At 39.3% G+C, this 15069-nt stretch overlaps 1 protein-coding gene across 1 annotated transcript; it reads right to left on the bottom strand.

Moving 5' to 3' along the window:
- Positions 1–492: 492 nt before the first annotated feature.
- On the bottom strand, positions 493–14449 carry POLA2 (DNA polymerase alpha 2). Its single transcript, XM_089992839.1, has 15 exons — positions 14312–14449; positions 13921–14052; positions 12594–12975; positions 12378–12473; positions 12149–12228; positions 11957–12032; positions 11697–11873; positions 11319–11420; positions 11140–11235; positions 10971–11063; positions 10836–10877; positions 10691–10732; positions 1644–1774; positions 1432–1558; positions 493–1213 (listed from the first exon to the last, which is right to left on the bottom strand). The coding sequence occupies exons 1-15, from the start codon at positions 14383–14385 to the stop codon at positions 1064–1066; spliced, it is 1800 nt and encodes a 599-aa protein (XP_089848965.1). The 5' UTR covers positions 14386–14449; the 3' UTR covers positions 493–1063.
- Positions 14450–15069: the final 620 nt, after the last annotated feature.

Consider the following 15069-nt stretch of genomic DNA (forward strand, 5'->3'; position numbering starts at 1 on the left):
ATTTCTTGGATTAAGGCATGAATCAGAACATGTAAAAGAAAAGGCTGGGTGATCAAAAGATTAGATGATGACGATGGTGTAATGAGGACTAAGCATGAAATAGGAGAATATGAAAGAGGACATGGCTTGGTGAACAAGATGATGAGCAATCCATCAAATTGAAATGCCTCAGTATAAAATGTGCAACATGGAAGACCCAAATGTCCTAAACATATAATTCTTGAGGCTAGGGGTGGGCATCGGGCTGGCCCGGGCCTGTTTAGAGATCGCTCTGCCGGGCTTTAAGTGTGGCCCAACCCGAAGATGGCCCAGTCCGTTTACCAACTGGCAGGGTTTTAACCCGATTCTTAACGGGCTCAGGTTTGAATACCAGTCTATGGCCCAGCCCAATCGTATTATCAAGTTCTAAGAGCTTGGCGCTTACATATCTTTACTGCTGGCATTTAATCTCTGAGAGAGAGAGAGAGAGAGAGAGAGAGAGAGAGAGAGAGAGAGAGAGAGAGAGAGAGAGCTTTCCAATAAATGTGAATCAGTCAAAACTACAACTTATGCTAACAAACTTAAGCTGCTTCTCAATACATAACACGCTCTTAAGCTCCATGACCATGGCTTGCCACCATTCAGTAAACCACTGCTAGTTTTGAGTTATCATTGATATATGATAGCCAGCAGTATTTCTAGCCAATTTGTGAGCGTTGCATGAATTCCATATCACACAGTTACACAAACCCAGTTAAATTGCTGATGAAATCCACCACTAAGCTAACAGAATTATGATTCATACACTGAGAAGATGCAACCTCCCCAACTCCAGGACTGTTGCGATTATTCAGTAACCTGAATCAGTTTTTTTTCATCACTAAACAGCATGAAGATTCAGAAATGTGGAAGCAGATTAAGGATTCCATGGTTACATATCCTGGAACTGCTCTCAGTTGAGCACTCCCAACCAAAGAGGATAGGAGCTTTTGTGAAACCCCGTTGAGTGGTGCCTATTGAGATAGCCAAAAACCTTCATCACTGACACCATTAAAATCAATGTCCACAGAAGCTAAGATCAGTCCTATATCCGTATGATAGAAGCACAACTCTTGTCAGGATCACCATTATAATTAACTGTTAGAAAGGTGCCACCATTGATGCCCTTTGCCAATCTACCTGGGTTCAAACACGTGCACTGCACATTTTTTTCTTCTTGTCCAAATGACAGAACCTGCATGCGTAGAAGACAGTCAGGCTATTTGCATTGCATGAGTAATAGCTATATCAGTTTGTGAAAGGACATAATCATGTATCACATTCACCAAAGATGCCAATATCAGGGACCCATGGATGAGAGCAACCTCGGAGAGCTATGATGTTATTCCAGGTGGGCACAGTGGATAAAGTATGATGCATACATGACAATGGCCCAAGTATCACACTACTCACCTTGACAAAGGGTGCAAGATCTGAGGGGAGGATAAGGATGTCTGGAATTGATTGGATTTGTAAGGCCTCAGGCGCAAGAGAAAGATCCAAAGGCAGCCCGACTGGTGGTGGATAGAGTGGATAGAAACTGCAAACAAAAACATGGAGCTGCTGCATTAGTGGATCCTTGGAATAATTAAGTTATGCAGATTAAAAATAACATTCTGGCATACCTCCGCTGGTTTAACATGTGAGTGGCCAGCCGACTCAAACGATCACTTGATGTCCCATCAGTAGGCACCCTAGATATTTCCTCACTGCTAAGCTGCTTTAGGACATCTGTTGTGCAGCATCCTATCGTGACCTGCAGGATTGATAGAGTTCTATGAAGATGCATATATAAGAAAAAGACTTGGATGACTAATATGCATGTGGAAATGGTTGTATAGAATTTTCAACAGGGATCCATAGTGTATACATCAAGACAAATACATTTCTGCATGATTTAGAATCAAACCATCCTTCTTAGTCTGCGAGAACATGAAGCTTTGTACAAGATTCATGCCAATTGATCATACCAAGAGGAAAGGAACATCTGAATAAATGAGAAGTGGTCCAAGTGTGCATAGGAACTAAAACAGGCAAAATTGCTCAAATCAGAGATATGATACAGCTAGAGAAGTAAAATGCATTGTAAGAAAACTGCTTGTAGCCTTCGCATGTCTGATGACTTAGCACCAGTTAAATCCTAGGAGGAGATAATGTGGTGGCTAAATGATTTGCAGCATCCAACCAAGGACATGCATTAAACTTACCAGTAAAAAATGGTGAAAGTGAAGAAATCCAATAATAGAAAGGGGTATGCCAAAGGTCTCTCTCTCTCTCTCAGTCAAGTCGACCATGTCATGCTGTGAGTTGTACAAAATAAATGGCAGTTTTATATTAAAAAAAACATAAAGGAGATTTTCAGAAGAAACATGCCATAACTTTGCACATAGCAATACACAATCATCTTTTCAAAGTTAAACACCAGCCAAATAGGGAATCATTCTACCCACAAATGCAGACCCACACAGATGCACTTTTAAGATGATATCAAGAAGACAATTTATAATTTAAAAAAGTTTTGTTTTTCTCGAGAAATTCTCCAGCCAAAGACAGTAAAATTTTCAAATAGAAGGTGCAAAAAATGGAAAGCGTAAAAATTATAAAAATAAATTCCTGTTAGGCTGTCACCTGGGTAAGGGTGCGGGTACAGGTACAACATGACAATTTCAAAAAATGTAGGTACGGGAACATGGTATATATGTATATATGCTAAATGAGTTTTCAGATTTTTTTGTTTTATTTTTAAACTCTGACCGTACAGATGTGATCTATGTACTTGATTTTATAGGGATCAGCTCTTGAAGTGTTTAATTCTGACACATGGGTGGATTTTTATAATGTTTGAAAAATCAACGGTCCAAAATATTTGTAAATTTTTTAGGCTCCAAATATCATATCTTTCATCAAAAACACATGATCCAGGTGTGAATTCCTCGTAAATCAACCATTCCCAACACATTTATGAGGTCGGAACTGCAAAAAAAATACCGGAAGAGCAGAAAAATCCATTTAGCACGTTTTATTTAGCACGGACCCATTTCTCTCTCTCTCTCTCTCTCTCTCTCTATATATATATATATATATATATATATAGAGAGAGAGAGAGAGAGAGATGTATATATATATATATATAATAAATTAAAATTAAACCGAATATAATCTAAATATATATGCTATATCTAAAATATATATTATATACTGAAAATATAAAGTTATAAACTGAAAATATAATTATAAATTATAAATTGAATACAAAATTGTATGTACGGAGGGTAATATGGTGTGTCCAGATGTCGTCGCGTGTCGACATGGGTACGGAGAGCAAAATGGAATGTCCATGTGACATAGCTGCTAGGAACTTATTTTGGCAATATCACAATAACTTCAAACAGGCAAGAATCTGAATTTCTCATTTTTAAGTTCCATTAAAATAATTTAAAATTATTAATAAAATAGCATGACAAAATTTGATTTCTTGTCTACAAGTGGAAAAAAATATATTCAAGAGTGCCTCAAACTAAATATGGGGTCAAATTTTAGTGTATGAGGGATTCTTTAACTTGTTAAGCATATTTTAGTCAATTAATTAGGCACTGCTTAACCATTTTAGCGTCACTTTTTTTATCTGATTTATAGTTGACACGGACTTGAAAAGAGCGATTAGTAAAATAGCCAGTCATCATCACAATTGAGAGGATTGCATTCCTTAATCTGAGCATGTGGTGTATGCTTGAGATATGCTCTATGAACTATGTAACACGGACTCTTCTAACAAGGCACCGCACCCGCGTCACACCCACACCAATGCAGGTGTGGCACTTGGACACGGCTTCCTTTGTGTTAGGTGAAGTTTCAATTAACCCTAACCAAGTTCAGCTTTATCTATATTATATATATAAATACATAAATGCACGTTCATACTCGTAGTGTTAACTTAAAATTGTTAAAAACTATATTTATATATATATACCCTCCCCACACCCAAGTTTTTTTAAAGTGCTGCATCGCCGCATCTGCAACCGTATCCGCACCCGCACCTACGTGACATAGTCTATGAAGCACACAAAACATTGCAACAAGTCTCCCAGACTTATATACCTCATAAAATGCAAGCCTGTGCACATTACAGCGTGACGACAAGGTGTAAGCAATACTCGTGTGAAACCACGCATTGAGTGCAAAAATGCATAAGCCGTGCACGAGATATGAAACCGTACCCCAACCAAATAAATACACAAGTAAATAAATGCGTAAACAATGCACAAGATTCAAAACCGTACCTCAGCTAAATAAATACACAAGTAAATAAATGCGTAAGCAATGCATGAGGTACGAAATGGTACCTCAGCTAAATAAATGCGTAATGCGTAAAGCAATACACGAGATACGAAACCGCACCCTGGATGCGTAAGAAAGTAAATACGTAAAACAAATAGCCTGTGCACTAAAGTGCGGCGACAAAAGTAAATGACACAAAACAATGCTTAATACGCGAAACTGCATATCAAACTAAATAAATGCATACACAAATAAATGCATAAAGTAAATAGCTTATGCACAGAAAGCACGGCGGCATCAGAAAATAGTAAAGACAGGAAAGTAAATGTGAAAGTAAAAACCCGTACACAGAAAGCGTAGTGGCAACAGAAAGCAGTAAAGACAGTAAGTAAAAAGGACAAGGATCGTGAAACCGCATCCTTGAGTTAAAGGCGTATGTATATAGATATACGTATATATATACATTGTCCTTTGTCCTTAATTTTTCATTTTAATTTTAATTGTTTTATTTTAGTTCGTCCATTGTTCTTTGTGCAACTTTTCCCTACCTTGGGGGTTTCGGGGTTGCACTCACCTCCGAGTGTATGTGACAAAAGGATCGGGCCTCGGGACGCGAGCGGGATCCGTTGAGCGAGTTGCAAAAAAGTGAAAGGTGAGAATCATACATATGTACTTCAAGTTTTTAAGAGAAAGAGGATTGAGATCCCAAATAAGGCAAGGTTTTGCCCTTGCCCACCAAACCACAAAAGAAGAAGAAAAGAAGGGTCAAGGGTGCAGCCCTCCGTCGTCCAATAGAAAAAAAGGGGGCCCTTGCCTACCGGCCTCTTCGAAAGGGGAAGGGAGCAGGGGCGCAGCCCCTACCCGCCTGGCTGACATGGGTGAGAAGGGGAAGGGGCACTGCCCAGCAAAAAGTGAGAGGGTGGGCTCGACTGTCATGCCGAGCCCGACCCTGGGCCGAAGGGAGGCGACACAGAGGGAGGCAGGGGTGGGTTCGGTTGTCAATCCGAGCCCGACCCTGGCTCGAGCAGCCAAGGCCGAGGCGTGGGCTCGACTGTCAGGCTGATCCCGACCCCAGCTCGCAAAAGCAGAAAGGGGTGAGGGAAGAGAGGGGTGGGCTCGGCTCTCATGCCAAGCTCGACCCTCGCTTACAACAGAGGAGAGGCGGTGGGTGGGCTCACAGTAAAGCCAAGCCCGACCCTGGTCTAACAAGGGAAGGCGAGGAGGGAGGCAGGGGCTCTGCCCCTGCCAGACGAAAAAACATAGAGGCAGGGGCAAGGTCCCTGCCTGAAAAAAAAAAAGAGGCGGCAAAGGTAGGGTCGAGCCTCTGCCTACCGAAGAAAAAGAGAGGCCCCTGCCTGCCGAAAAACTCAGAGAAGCAAGGGCAAGGCCCCTGCTTGACAGACTAAGCCTGTCGAAGAGATACAGGCGGTAGGGGCATCACCCCTGCCGACCTACCGAAAAAAGAAAAGAAGAAGAAGAGAAGACAACAACGCAGGGAGGGAGAGAGGTTACTTGAGGGGGGCGGTGATACGCAGGGGGAAGGGGTTGTCAGCGTTGGGGTGGCCAGAACACGGCAAGCAGGAGAGAGGGGAGAGGTGAGGCGACCGGCGTGGGGTCGCCTGCATCGGTCCCGAAAAACAGAGGAGAACGAAGGAGAGGGGGAGAGAGACGGCAGCTGGGTTGCTGACGGTAGGTGGCCGAACGTGGGGTGGGGTCGCCGGCGTGGCGCTCTAGCGAGCTGAAGAGGACGAAGAAGAGACGGGTATCAGACGAACGAGGAAAGTGAAAGGGCGGGGGGACGGGATGAGGGTTTCTCGAATGAGAAACCCTTCCCCCCGCATGCTTTAAATAAGCATGGGGGTAGGGAGGTGTACCCGGGTATGGATCTGGATCCGACCCGGGTCCATTGTTTTTTTTTTGAAAATTGTGTGTTTTACAATATTGATGGGTGTATGAGAATCCAATGTTAGATCCCCTGTATGTTGTTCATGACAGACTATATATATATATATATAGTGAGTGAGATTCAGCCAGGGTTAACCGTAACCCACGACGGGCCAGACCAAGCCTGTCAGGCCGATTCATCCATATCGGCATGGATATCAAAAAAAAATTTATGTGCCGACTGTAACAGACATTGAAACAGAACTCCAACTAAGCATATCAATTTTTTTTAACTCTGCTAAGTGCTGCCAAACCTTTTAAATCATCAGTAGTATGATCAAAGAAAAAGGCACAGTAAAATCCAATAAGCAAGGCATTTGGGCATCAGAAGTCACAAGGCCAACAGATCTACATATGCAAGCAGAAACGCAAAACCAAGGTATTACACCCCAGCTGGCTGGTGCTGGCTAGGGGTGTATTCATATAAAAAAAAAAATGGGTAGATTCATAAAATGCTGAGCCCAGCCGACCGGCTGAGCAAATTCACAAACTGGTACAGTTTCAAAAAAAAAATGAAAAAAACAACTATATAGATGTATATCCCACACTCAATGTATAGATTTTCACATGTAAATTACTTAGGTTTATACATGTTCAATGTGCAGATTTTTACATGTGAAATACTCAATTTTTTCTTACATATTACATATTCAGATTTCTACATGATAAATATTCAGAATTTCACATGTTACATGTTCTGATTTTTACCAGTTAGATATTATGATTGAATGTTCAGATTTAGGCATGTTGTATGCTCAGATTTACACGTGAAATATTCTATGCAAGTAAAATGTTCAGATTTATGTATGTTAAATATTCAGATTCATGTATCTTTCTAGGTCCAGATTATGTATTTTTACGTATGATCGGACTGTCATGCATGCTTTCATGTGACCAATATGCATGTTTTCATGTAATTGTTAAGCATGCTTTTATGTGACTACCATGCATACTATGTGATTGTTCATGAACATTGAAATTTCACTAAGAGTATGTGCTTTAGTGTTGTAAAAGGGTTATCATAAGTATGTACAAATTAACAAGAGAGTTAATACAATAATGGCAGGAATGTGCATATTATAAACACTTAAATTGTTGAAGTTGCTTACTATTGCATCATCAATAATCAATGCATGCATGAATGAAATGCATGAGACAAAATATGAGAACAAGATGTGTGTTACAAGCGTGTGTTCATATGCATATGAAATTGTTATACATGTACATTCTTATTATGGGTGCATGAATGTGCATTTGTGCGCATGTTGAATGATTGCATAAGTTGCATGCTTATTGTGGTTTTTGCATAAGATGCAACAGTGGTCTAATGTGAACTATTGTAGGCCATGTGGGTCGCTAGCAGGTGTTGCTTTAAGCTTTGTTTAATGCATTGCAATGTCCATAAAAATTTATTGGTTTTCTAAATTAATTGCACTGTTAAATATTATAACGGGCCAAAGTCCTGTGTTATGTTTTACATGTTGAATTGCAAAATGAATATTGTGTAAAGAATCATTCTTTTGATAAAAAGATAAAAGAAACAAAACAGTGTAATTAATGTTTCTTCCTGGATGTCCCTTCCACAGTGTGGGAATCTTGGACGACGGTTTTGGGGAACCGTGAGAATACTAAAACTCCATGTGCGATTGTGTCTCGAACCCGATATGCTGGTTCACCTCCCGACTACGATTTTTTAGAGATTTTGCCATTTTGCCTAAGAGTAGTGTGTAGACCCAACTATTATTATTGGTATACCAAGAAAGTGGCATTAGTGGATGTTGATTTTTCTAGTGTCCCGATAATAGATGTTGATTTCTAATGTTCTGATAGATGGTGTTAATTTTTTATATCGGTCGAAGGCCAAGTGTGGAACCTAGTAATAAAATACAAATTATGTGTTAAGCTACAACTGGGAACCTATCTTGAACTTTGAAAATTTATTGTGCCCATTTTGAGTATATGCGGGTTTTAATAAAAAGTGGAACTAAATTTGTGTGCATTTAATAGAGACATGCATACAAAAGAAAACTCTGATAATAACTTAATAAGTTATCTATGCATGTGCATTGATATCATGCATATTTATTGTTATGCATTAGTTCATGCAACTTTACTTGTTTCATTTCCTGATTAGTTATTGTTAATGCATGATATTTGATTTTAAAATGCTTAAATGATAAGTGAGTTATAGAATTGTTGTAGTTGCGTTCCTCTAAAAATGTTACATGAATTTGATTTATGCTTTTCTTGCCCATTTGAATTGTTAAAGGAATTTGTACGCATGATCTATGATTCTGACCATGTGTTCTTTATATTTTTCACAGTCTCTTAAGCCCAGTGATGAGACCGACTGCCGTAGAGAGTCTACAAGACTTGCGTGACGGCTTTGACATTTTGTTTTGGGACAGTATGGCTCTATTTTTATTGATATTTATTGGATTAATGTTCTTAAATTTGAATTATTGATGAATAAAGATATAAGATCCCTTGTGGTTTGGTTGATGGTTAATGTAAGATCCCTTGTGGTTTGGATTGTGTTATGTCCTTAAGGCTCCGGATCTCTAGGTATGGTTTCCACAATTGAAAAAAACAAAAATTTACTTTTCAATGGGTATGAGTTGGAATCGTTACATATTATATGTTTCTGAACTCTAGCTTGTATGTCTTTCCCCTTAGCATGGCATTCTGTAACTGAAAAAGTAATTTTAGCTTTTGTAATGAGTTATGAAAACCTTTTGTCTTTTGAATGTATCATTATTTTGTCTTAACTGATTGTATTTGTGGTAATGAGATGCATGGTTGTACAACCAAATGTGTGGTTGTTTAATGTTTAAGAAGCTATCTATGTTTAGTTAATCTTATTCCATAAATAAATTATGTTCTTGTATTACATGATTTTTTGTTTTTTTTTTTACATTTTTAAATATTTTTTTAGTGAAATTTATAATTTTTTATGATACGATACTTATAACCTTGGTTCAATCTACAAAGCAATAAAGTTCTTGAAATTTTCATAATATGGTGACGATTTCTCTCAGCAACATTATTATGAAAACAAGGATGCTAACAAGAGAGGTTATCAACAGATTTTGAAGGCACCTTTATAGGATAGCTTACCCAAGTGTAGGCATCAAGCTGGGAGCCCATTGGTATTGGGCGCCTGGCCCAACATAGTGCAGGTTTGGACCTTTTTGTGCCTAAAATATGGAAGCACTTGTCCCGAATCCAATCTAAGCCTACAGGGCCAGGTTTGGAAGCCCAAACGCCTAAACCAAGTAGATCAATACCTATGCCACATGGGTGTGGGTGCGGCACTTTCAAAAACCTTGGGTGCGGGGGTGCGGCAATATATATATATATATATATATATATATATATATAGAGAGAGAGAGAGAGAGAGAAGGGGGTTCCCCTCGGTGCGGGTCCTGCTGCGTGGTCAGCAGGAGGGGGGGGGGGGGCGGCGCCCCTAGCAGGGGGTTATAGGGGGGCAGGCCCCCCCCCCCCAAGATTTTTTTTTTAAATTCCGCAGCCCATTTCATAGGGCAAAATTAAAAAAAAAAAAACCAAAAATGGAGCAAAATAACCCTGGGTGCGTTGACCGCATGGGTGCCGCACCCGCGTCGCTAGGACGTGGGTGCGGCACCTGTCTGGCCGAATCCCTGTGACATAGATCAATACATGTTACCTTGTTCAAATTGTAACATGTTTATAGGATAGCTTTACCTAGTAGGCATCAAATTGGAAGCCTGTTGGTATCGGGTGCCTGTCCCAACTCAGTGCAGGTTTGGACCTTTTTACACCCAAACCTGAAAGCACTTGACCTAAAACAAATCTAAGCCAAATGAGCCAGGTTTGAGAACCCAAAAGCCTAAACCAGCTACATGTGACCTTGTTCAAAGGTTTTGACTTTTTTGCACCCAAACTGGAAAGTGCTTGACCTAAACTCAATCTGATCTACAGGGCCAGGTTTGGGAACTCAAAAGCCCCAACCAGGTAAAAGGGCCCAGCCTGATCTGACTTGCCAGACTTGCAGGTCCCAGGTGAACCATGGGGCAAGGAACAGGCTCATAACTGAAAAGGTACATGTTAGTATTGGGACATGAGGTTTCGGGTCTGGATCCAGACCCAAGTATCAGTCTTTGGGTTTATTTGTAAGAGTCATGTTTTTAATATCTTTCTGTTATTGCCCTTTCTCTGTGTATACTAATATGTATATTAATCAGGGCCATTATTGTAATATCTCCTTATTAATTATATAAAGCAATCCACGACCCACCAAGGAAGGGTGTGGAAAACAGTTTTTGTATCATGATAAACAATTTCCACGGTTGCAATCAAAATAAATTTCCCATAATAACACAAATGGATTCGTGAAAATCTACATGCATGCAAGAAACAAGTTCACAAGATAAGTTATTACATATAAACATGGCAAAAGTATAATTGTTACCTCATTTGCACTGAAAACTCCTGGGTTTGTGAGACAAGTGATCTACAGCAAAAGATATGAAATGGAAATGTCAACAAAGAGGCAGAACAAGGTTACCATCATTGTGATAAGAAAAAGTACAGTTATGGAGGAAGAAAATGACTACCTGATGATTGGGATTTTTGGACAAACTGATATCAAATGGGGGCTGAGATACATGTAAACAGGTTAATCCTTGTTTCACAAAGATTCCTAGGAAATAGACAAGAATGTATAGGAAGAACAAGTATGTAAACCCAACCTGAGGGAACACAAAGTCATGGTTGGCATCACGTGTAGATGGAACTAGAATTACACGAGCAGCAGAACCCATATCCTCACAGTAATCTTGCAGCTGGAATTAGGTCAGCAGAGTTAGAGACATTAATATGTTGGTGCTTACAAAAATATGCACACAGAAATAAACATACCCTTTCGATGACCTCCACGTCAAAAATTTCATCAAAGGTTTTGTCGACAGTCCCTTTTTTTATTTGTGGGTGCTCCGAGTCGACAAATGGACCCAACTGCCAAAAGTTGAAAATTATCACATCATCGAATCTTGAAATGAGATTTAAAAAGGAAAAGAGATTTATATCATCTCACTCACCAAGAGCAAATGAGACTCATTCCTTCTTGCATAACTAAGAAGTTCCATAAATGGCTCAAACAATAAGTTATCAGAAGTACAAAAAGGACCTGCTGCAATAATCTGCAGGAAACATGAGAATAAAAAAAAAATGCATAAAAAGAAATATAACTAGATGAAAATCTGACACCAGATTTTGGTAAAACTGCTAGACACCACAAACACAAGTATAAAGAACCAGCATAGAGAAAGCATTAAGTTCATTCATCTCATTGCATGACAAGTGAAAAATTGGAATGATTAGTGCAATGCAGATGACCTAAAGGTAATCACAAACAATGCCATCAGAAATGAATTTATTGGCACTCAGAGACATAAAAAACAAAAAGAGGAAAATACCAATGACAATTCTCTTGGTGCAGTGAACTCAATCATTGAATCAGACTCTGGGTCAATTGCATGCCTCTTTGCAGGAGGATAATGTACATCAGGAGGACCAAGTAAAGGAAAAGAATCAATAAGCTTTGATACGATGAAACAGTGGCCGCTAGGGTTGTATCCTGTAACTCCAATCACCTGAAACCCACATTAAGAGATATATCAGTTAAATCAATCTGGAAAAGTTTGCTGCATATAAGCAGTGGGAGAAAGGTAATCACCTGACCAGGAAATACCGAATACTGAAGTAATTTCTGGAGGTCGAGACGAACACGGCGCCCTCCAGAATGCTCAACACTATTAAAGAAACATAATGGAATTTAAAATGCCAGGAGCGAAATCTCGATCATTGACAAGAGAAATTTCTAGGAGCATAAGCTAAGGCAGGGTGTGTACCATAGTTATCCATATACCTGCACTGTAGTATGACTGACTTCTCATTTAGATGACCATCACCATCGCAGCAGACCATCCCAACACCAAACAAGCTATTCTGAAATTAATTGATACTTATCAGTGAACTTATTACCTTAATTTAATTAGTTAGAGCAGAGAGCTTGATGCATCCCAATGTCAACATAGTATATAAGGCCCATTTGAGAAAATCAAAGAAAGAGACAGCATCTACAAAGATGATATTACCTGTGAGGCAGAGGTTGCATCAATTATTTCATCATAGGTTCCGGATGCTAGAAGTTCTGTTGCAAGTCTCATGATTCGACATTCAAGAGAATTGAACTGTTACCAAGCAAAAATGAAAATATCCTCTCTTAGTTGAGATAACTTCAATGCTGAAAACAGGGATAAGAGAAAGCAAACAACAGAAAAGTAATACTCATGCAAGCAGATGACCATTACCCGGTCCACAATTCTGTCATACATGAATCTGCAACCTAGTTTTGGTCCTGATTCTCGAAGTCGCAAGGAACACCTTTTAATAGGCTTAACTCTTCTGATGACATCATCTTCTAAATCACCAATTTCTTCTTCATTTTTACCATTCTCGGCTTTTGGAGGATTGAATTCAAACTGTAGAACAAATTTATTTGTCCTTTGACCAAAAGGGGTCATATGATGTGCTTTGGCTGCTGATGGTTTTCCAGAAGAAGGTTTTTCAGTGCTTCCTGGAGTAATCATTGTAGAAGGAGATGACAAATTGTTCATCTCATCAAAATATTCGCCATTTAACTGAGCAATGTCAACATCTTCAACGCTATCTTTCTGTTCATCACTTAGCAACCTAAATGAACATAAAAATCCCATTCACGAGCAGAACATCATGATTCGGTAAGCATGTTCTTTAAAACAAGTCACACAGACAATACACAACCATGATCTGATATATGTTCTGCTCTATCAAGGCATTCTCAAAAGATGCCATCTAACCCAAGAAAGGGAAAGAGAACAAAGGTGTTTACAACATGAATTCTGCAACCAAACCCAAACATGATCTACGTTCTGTTTTATTGATGTGAAACTCATAATCACAACCATGCGATAAATCTAATTCGTCTATAACACCACCTACTAACATGAATTAGGCTTGTTATCAGACTTCTCACCAGAAGGATTTTCTTTCTTTTTTATTTATGATGGGTGAGTAACAGGCTACTTTTTAATAATTAAAGGTCTCTTGTGGATCTGTGAAAAGTGAAAGGTGGAATCATTAGTTATAGCTATAGCATCTTACCTCAGACTAAAAAAGCAGAGAGGTCAAAAGAGGGGAGACAAGTTCAGGAGTATGCCCGATTCACCATGTTCTACCTTTAGACGGCACAATCAGCCTCAAAATCAGAGTTTGATCCTGGCTCAGGACGAATGCTAGTTATATGCTTAACACATGCAAGTTGAACTTATGATTAAGATCCCAACTAGGATCCACAATCATTTCTAGCATTCGGCATTACAACACGAGACTTAACCAACAAAAACAGCTGGGCGTGGATGCCAATGTTATAACATCAACTGCATTTTCACAACTTTCTAATATGCAAAACGAATGCATCTTCTACAATAGAAACCTTGTTTTTGTCGACAATTATGGATAAACAAAACCACAAATAGTCTTAGCATATCCACAAAATTTAAAGCAACAAGGAAATCATTGAAAGTATTAGAAATCAACAACTTGTCCACTATCTAATTCGAATCATCAAAACCAAAAGAAAGGTATGACGATTCTTACATGTCCACATCGTTGCTGTAATAAGTGTGAAGATAAGGCTCCTCCTGACGGATGCTATCTTTCTGCTCATTTTGTAGAAACAGTAGAAACCCATCCATATGAATATCTCGCACCGTGCTTCCCATGAATTGCCTAAATTCCAACCACAATACAAAAATCCAACAAAGAAAAGGAACACCCAAAATCACTCGAAGGGTGCCGACGAATTACCAGACTAAATCGAAAGCTAGCATCGACCAGAAAAAGAAAAAGAAAAAACAGTCTTCAAGGGGTGCATAATCAATTTGAGAAAAGATGCAGAAATGGGTAGAAGAGGAAATCAAAGGGGATGAGAAAGAATGCTGAATTTGGGGCATAAGAAGAGGAAGCGCATCAAATCTAACATGCTTACATGTTTAGGTAGTAAACCTCCCAGCTAGAGACGAGCTCTGAAGCACCCATCTTGTAATTTATGCAGAATGTCATACCTGAGATACAGAAACGAAGATGGGAAGGCAGTTAATCCTTTCTAATGAAAACCCACCACAGAGAGAGAGAGAGAGAGACCATACATTTCTTGAGGATCTCCTCTTCTTCTTTGGCGTCGATGGAGAAGCCATTGCGAGCAAACTCTGATTTGATCTCTCCTTCCATGCCTCCACCGCAGAGAGAGAGAGAGAGAGAGAGCGGGAAAATGAGCCGGGAAAAGGGGGCAGCGGGAGATCACTCACATACAACACGGTAAGTTACGTAGGCAGTGACCCTTTGAGAATGCCAACATCAAGTCTCTTCATATGATGCTGCCAGTTGTACAAAATAAAGAGTCGAGTCACAGGACACGTTGAAAGAAAGAAAGATTTAGAAAAAGTGATGAAAATGAAAAATCTAAAGAGTTTTTTCTAAAAAATATACTTTTTGATAAGAAACATTTGTCTACGAGGGTAATAGAGGAATGTTTCCTCAAAAAAAAATTTATTTATTTTTACACTATCCACCACCCATGTCACCACTCACCACCACCACCACCCTCCTCCTCCTCTCTCGTTTTTTTACCTTATTTTTTCATGCCACACAAAAAACCGGAAAACTTTTTTTTTTAAGAACTTCTCATATAAAAAACTCTTGGTATGCAAAACTTTTTTTTCCTATAAGAGTATTTCTACGTGCTCA

This window comes from Nuphar pumila, chromosome 17, assembly GCF_984573655.1.
Source record: "Nuphar pumila chromosome 17, dmNupPumi1.hap1.1, whole genome shotgun sequence".
Classification (NCBI taxonomy): Eukaryota; Viridiplantae; Streptophyta; class Magnoliopsida; order Nymphaeales; family Nymphaeaceae; genus Nuphar; species Nuphar pumila.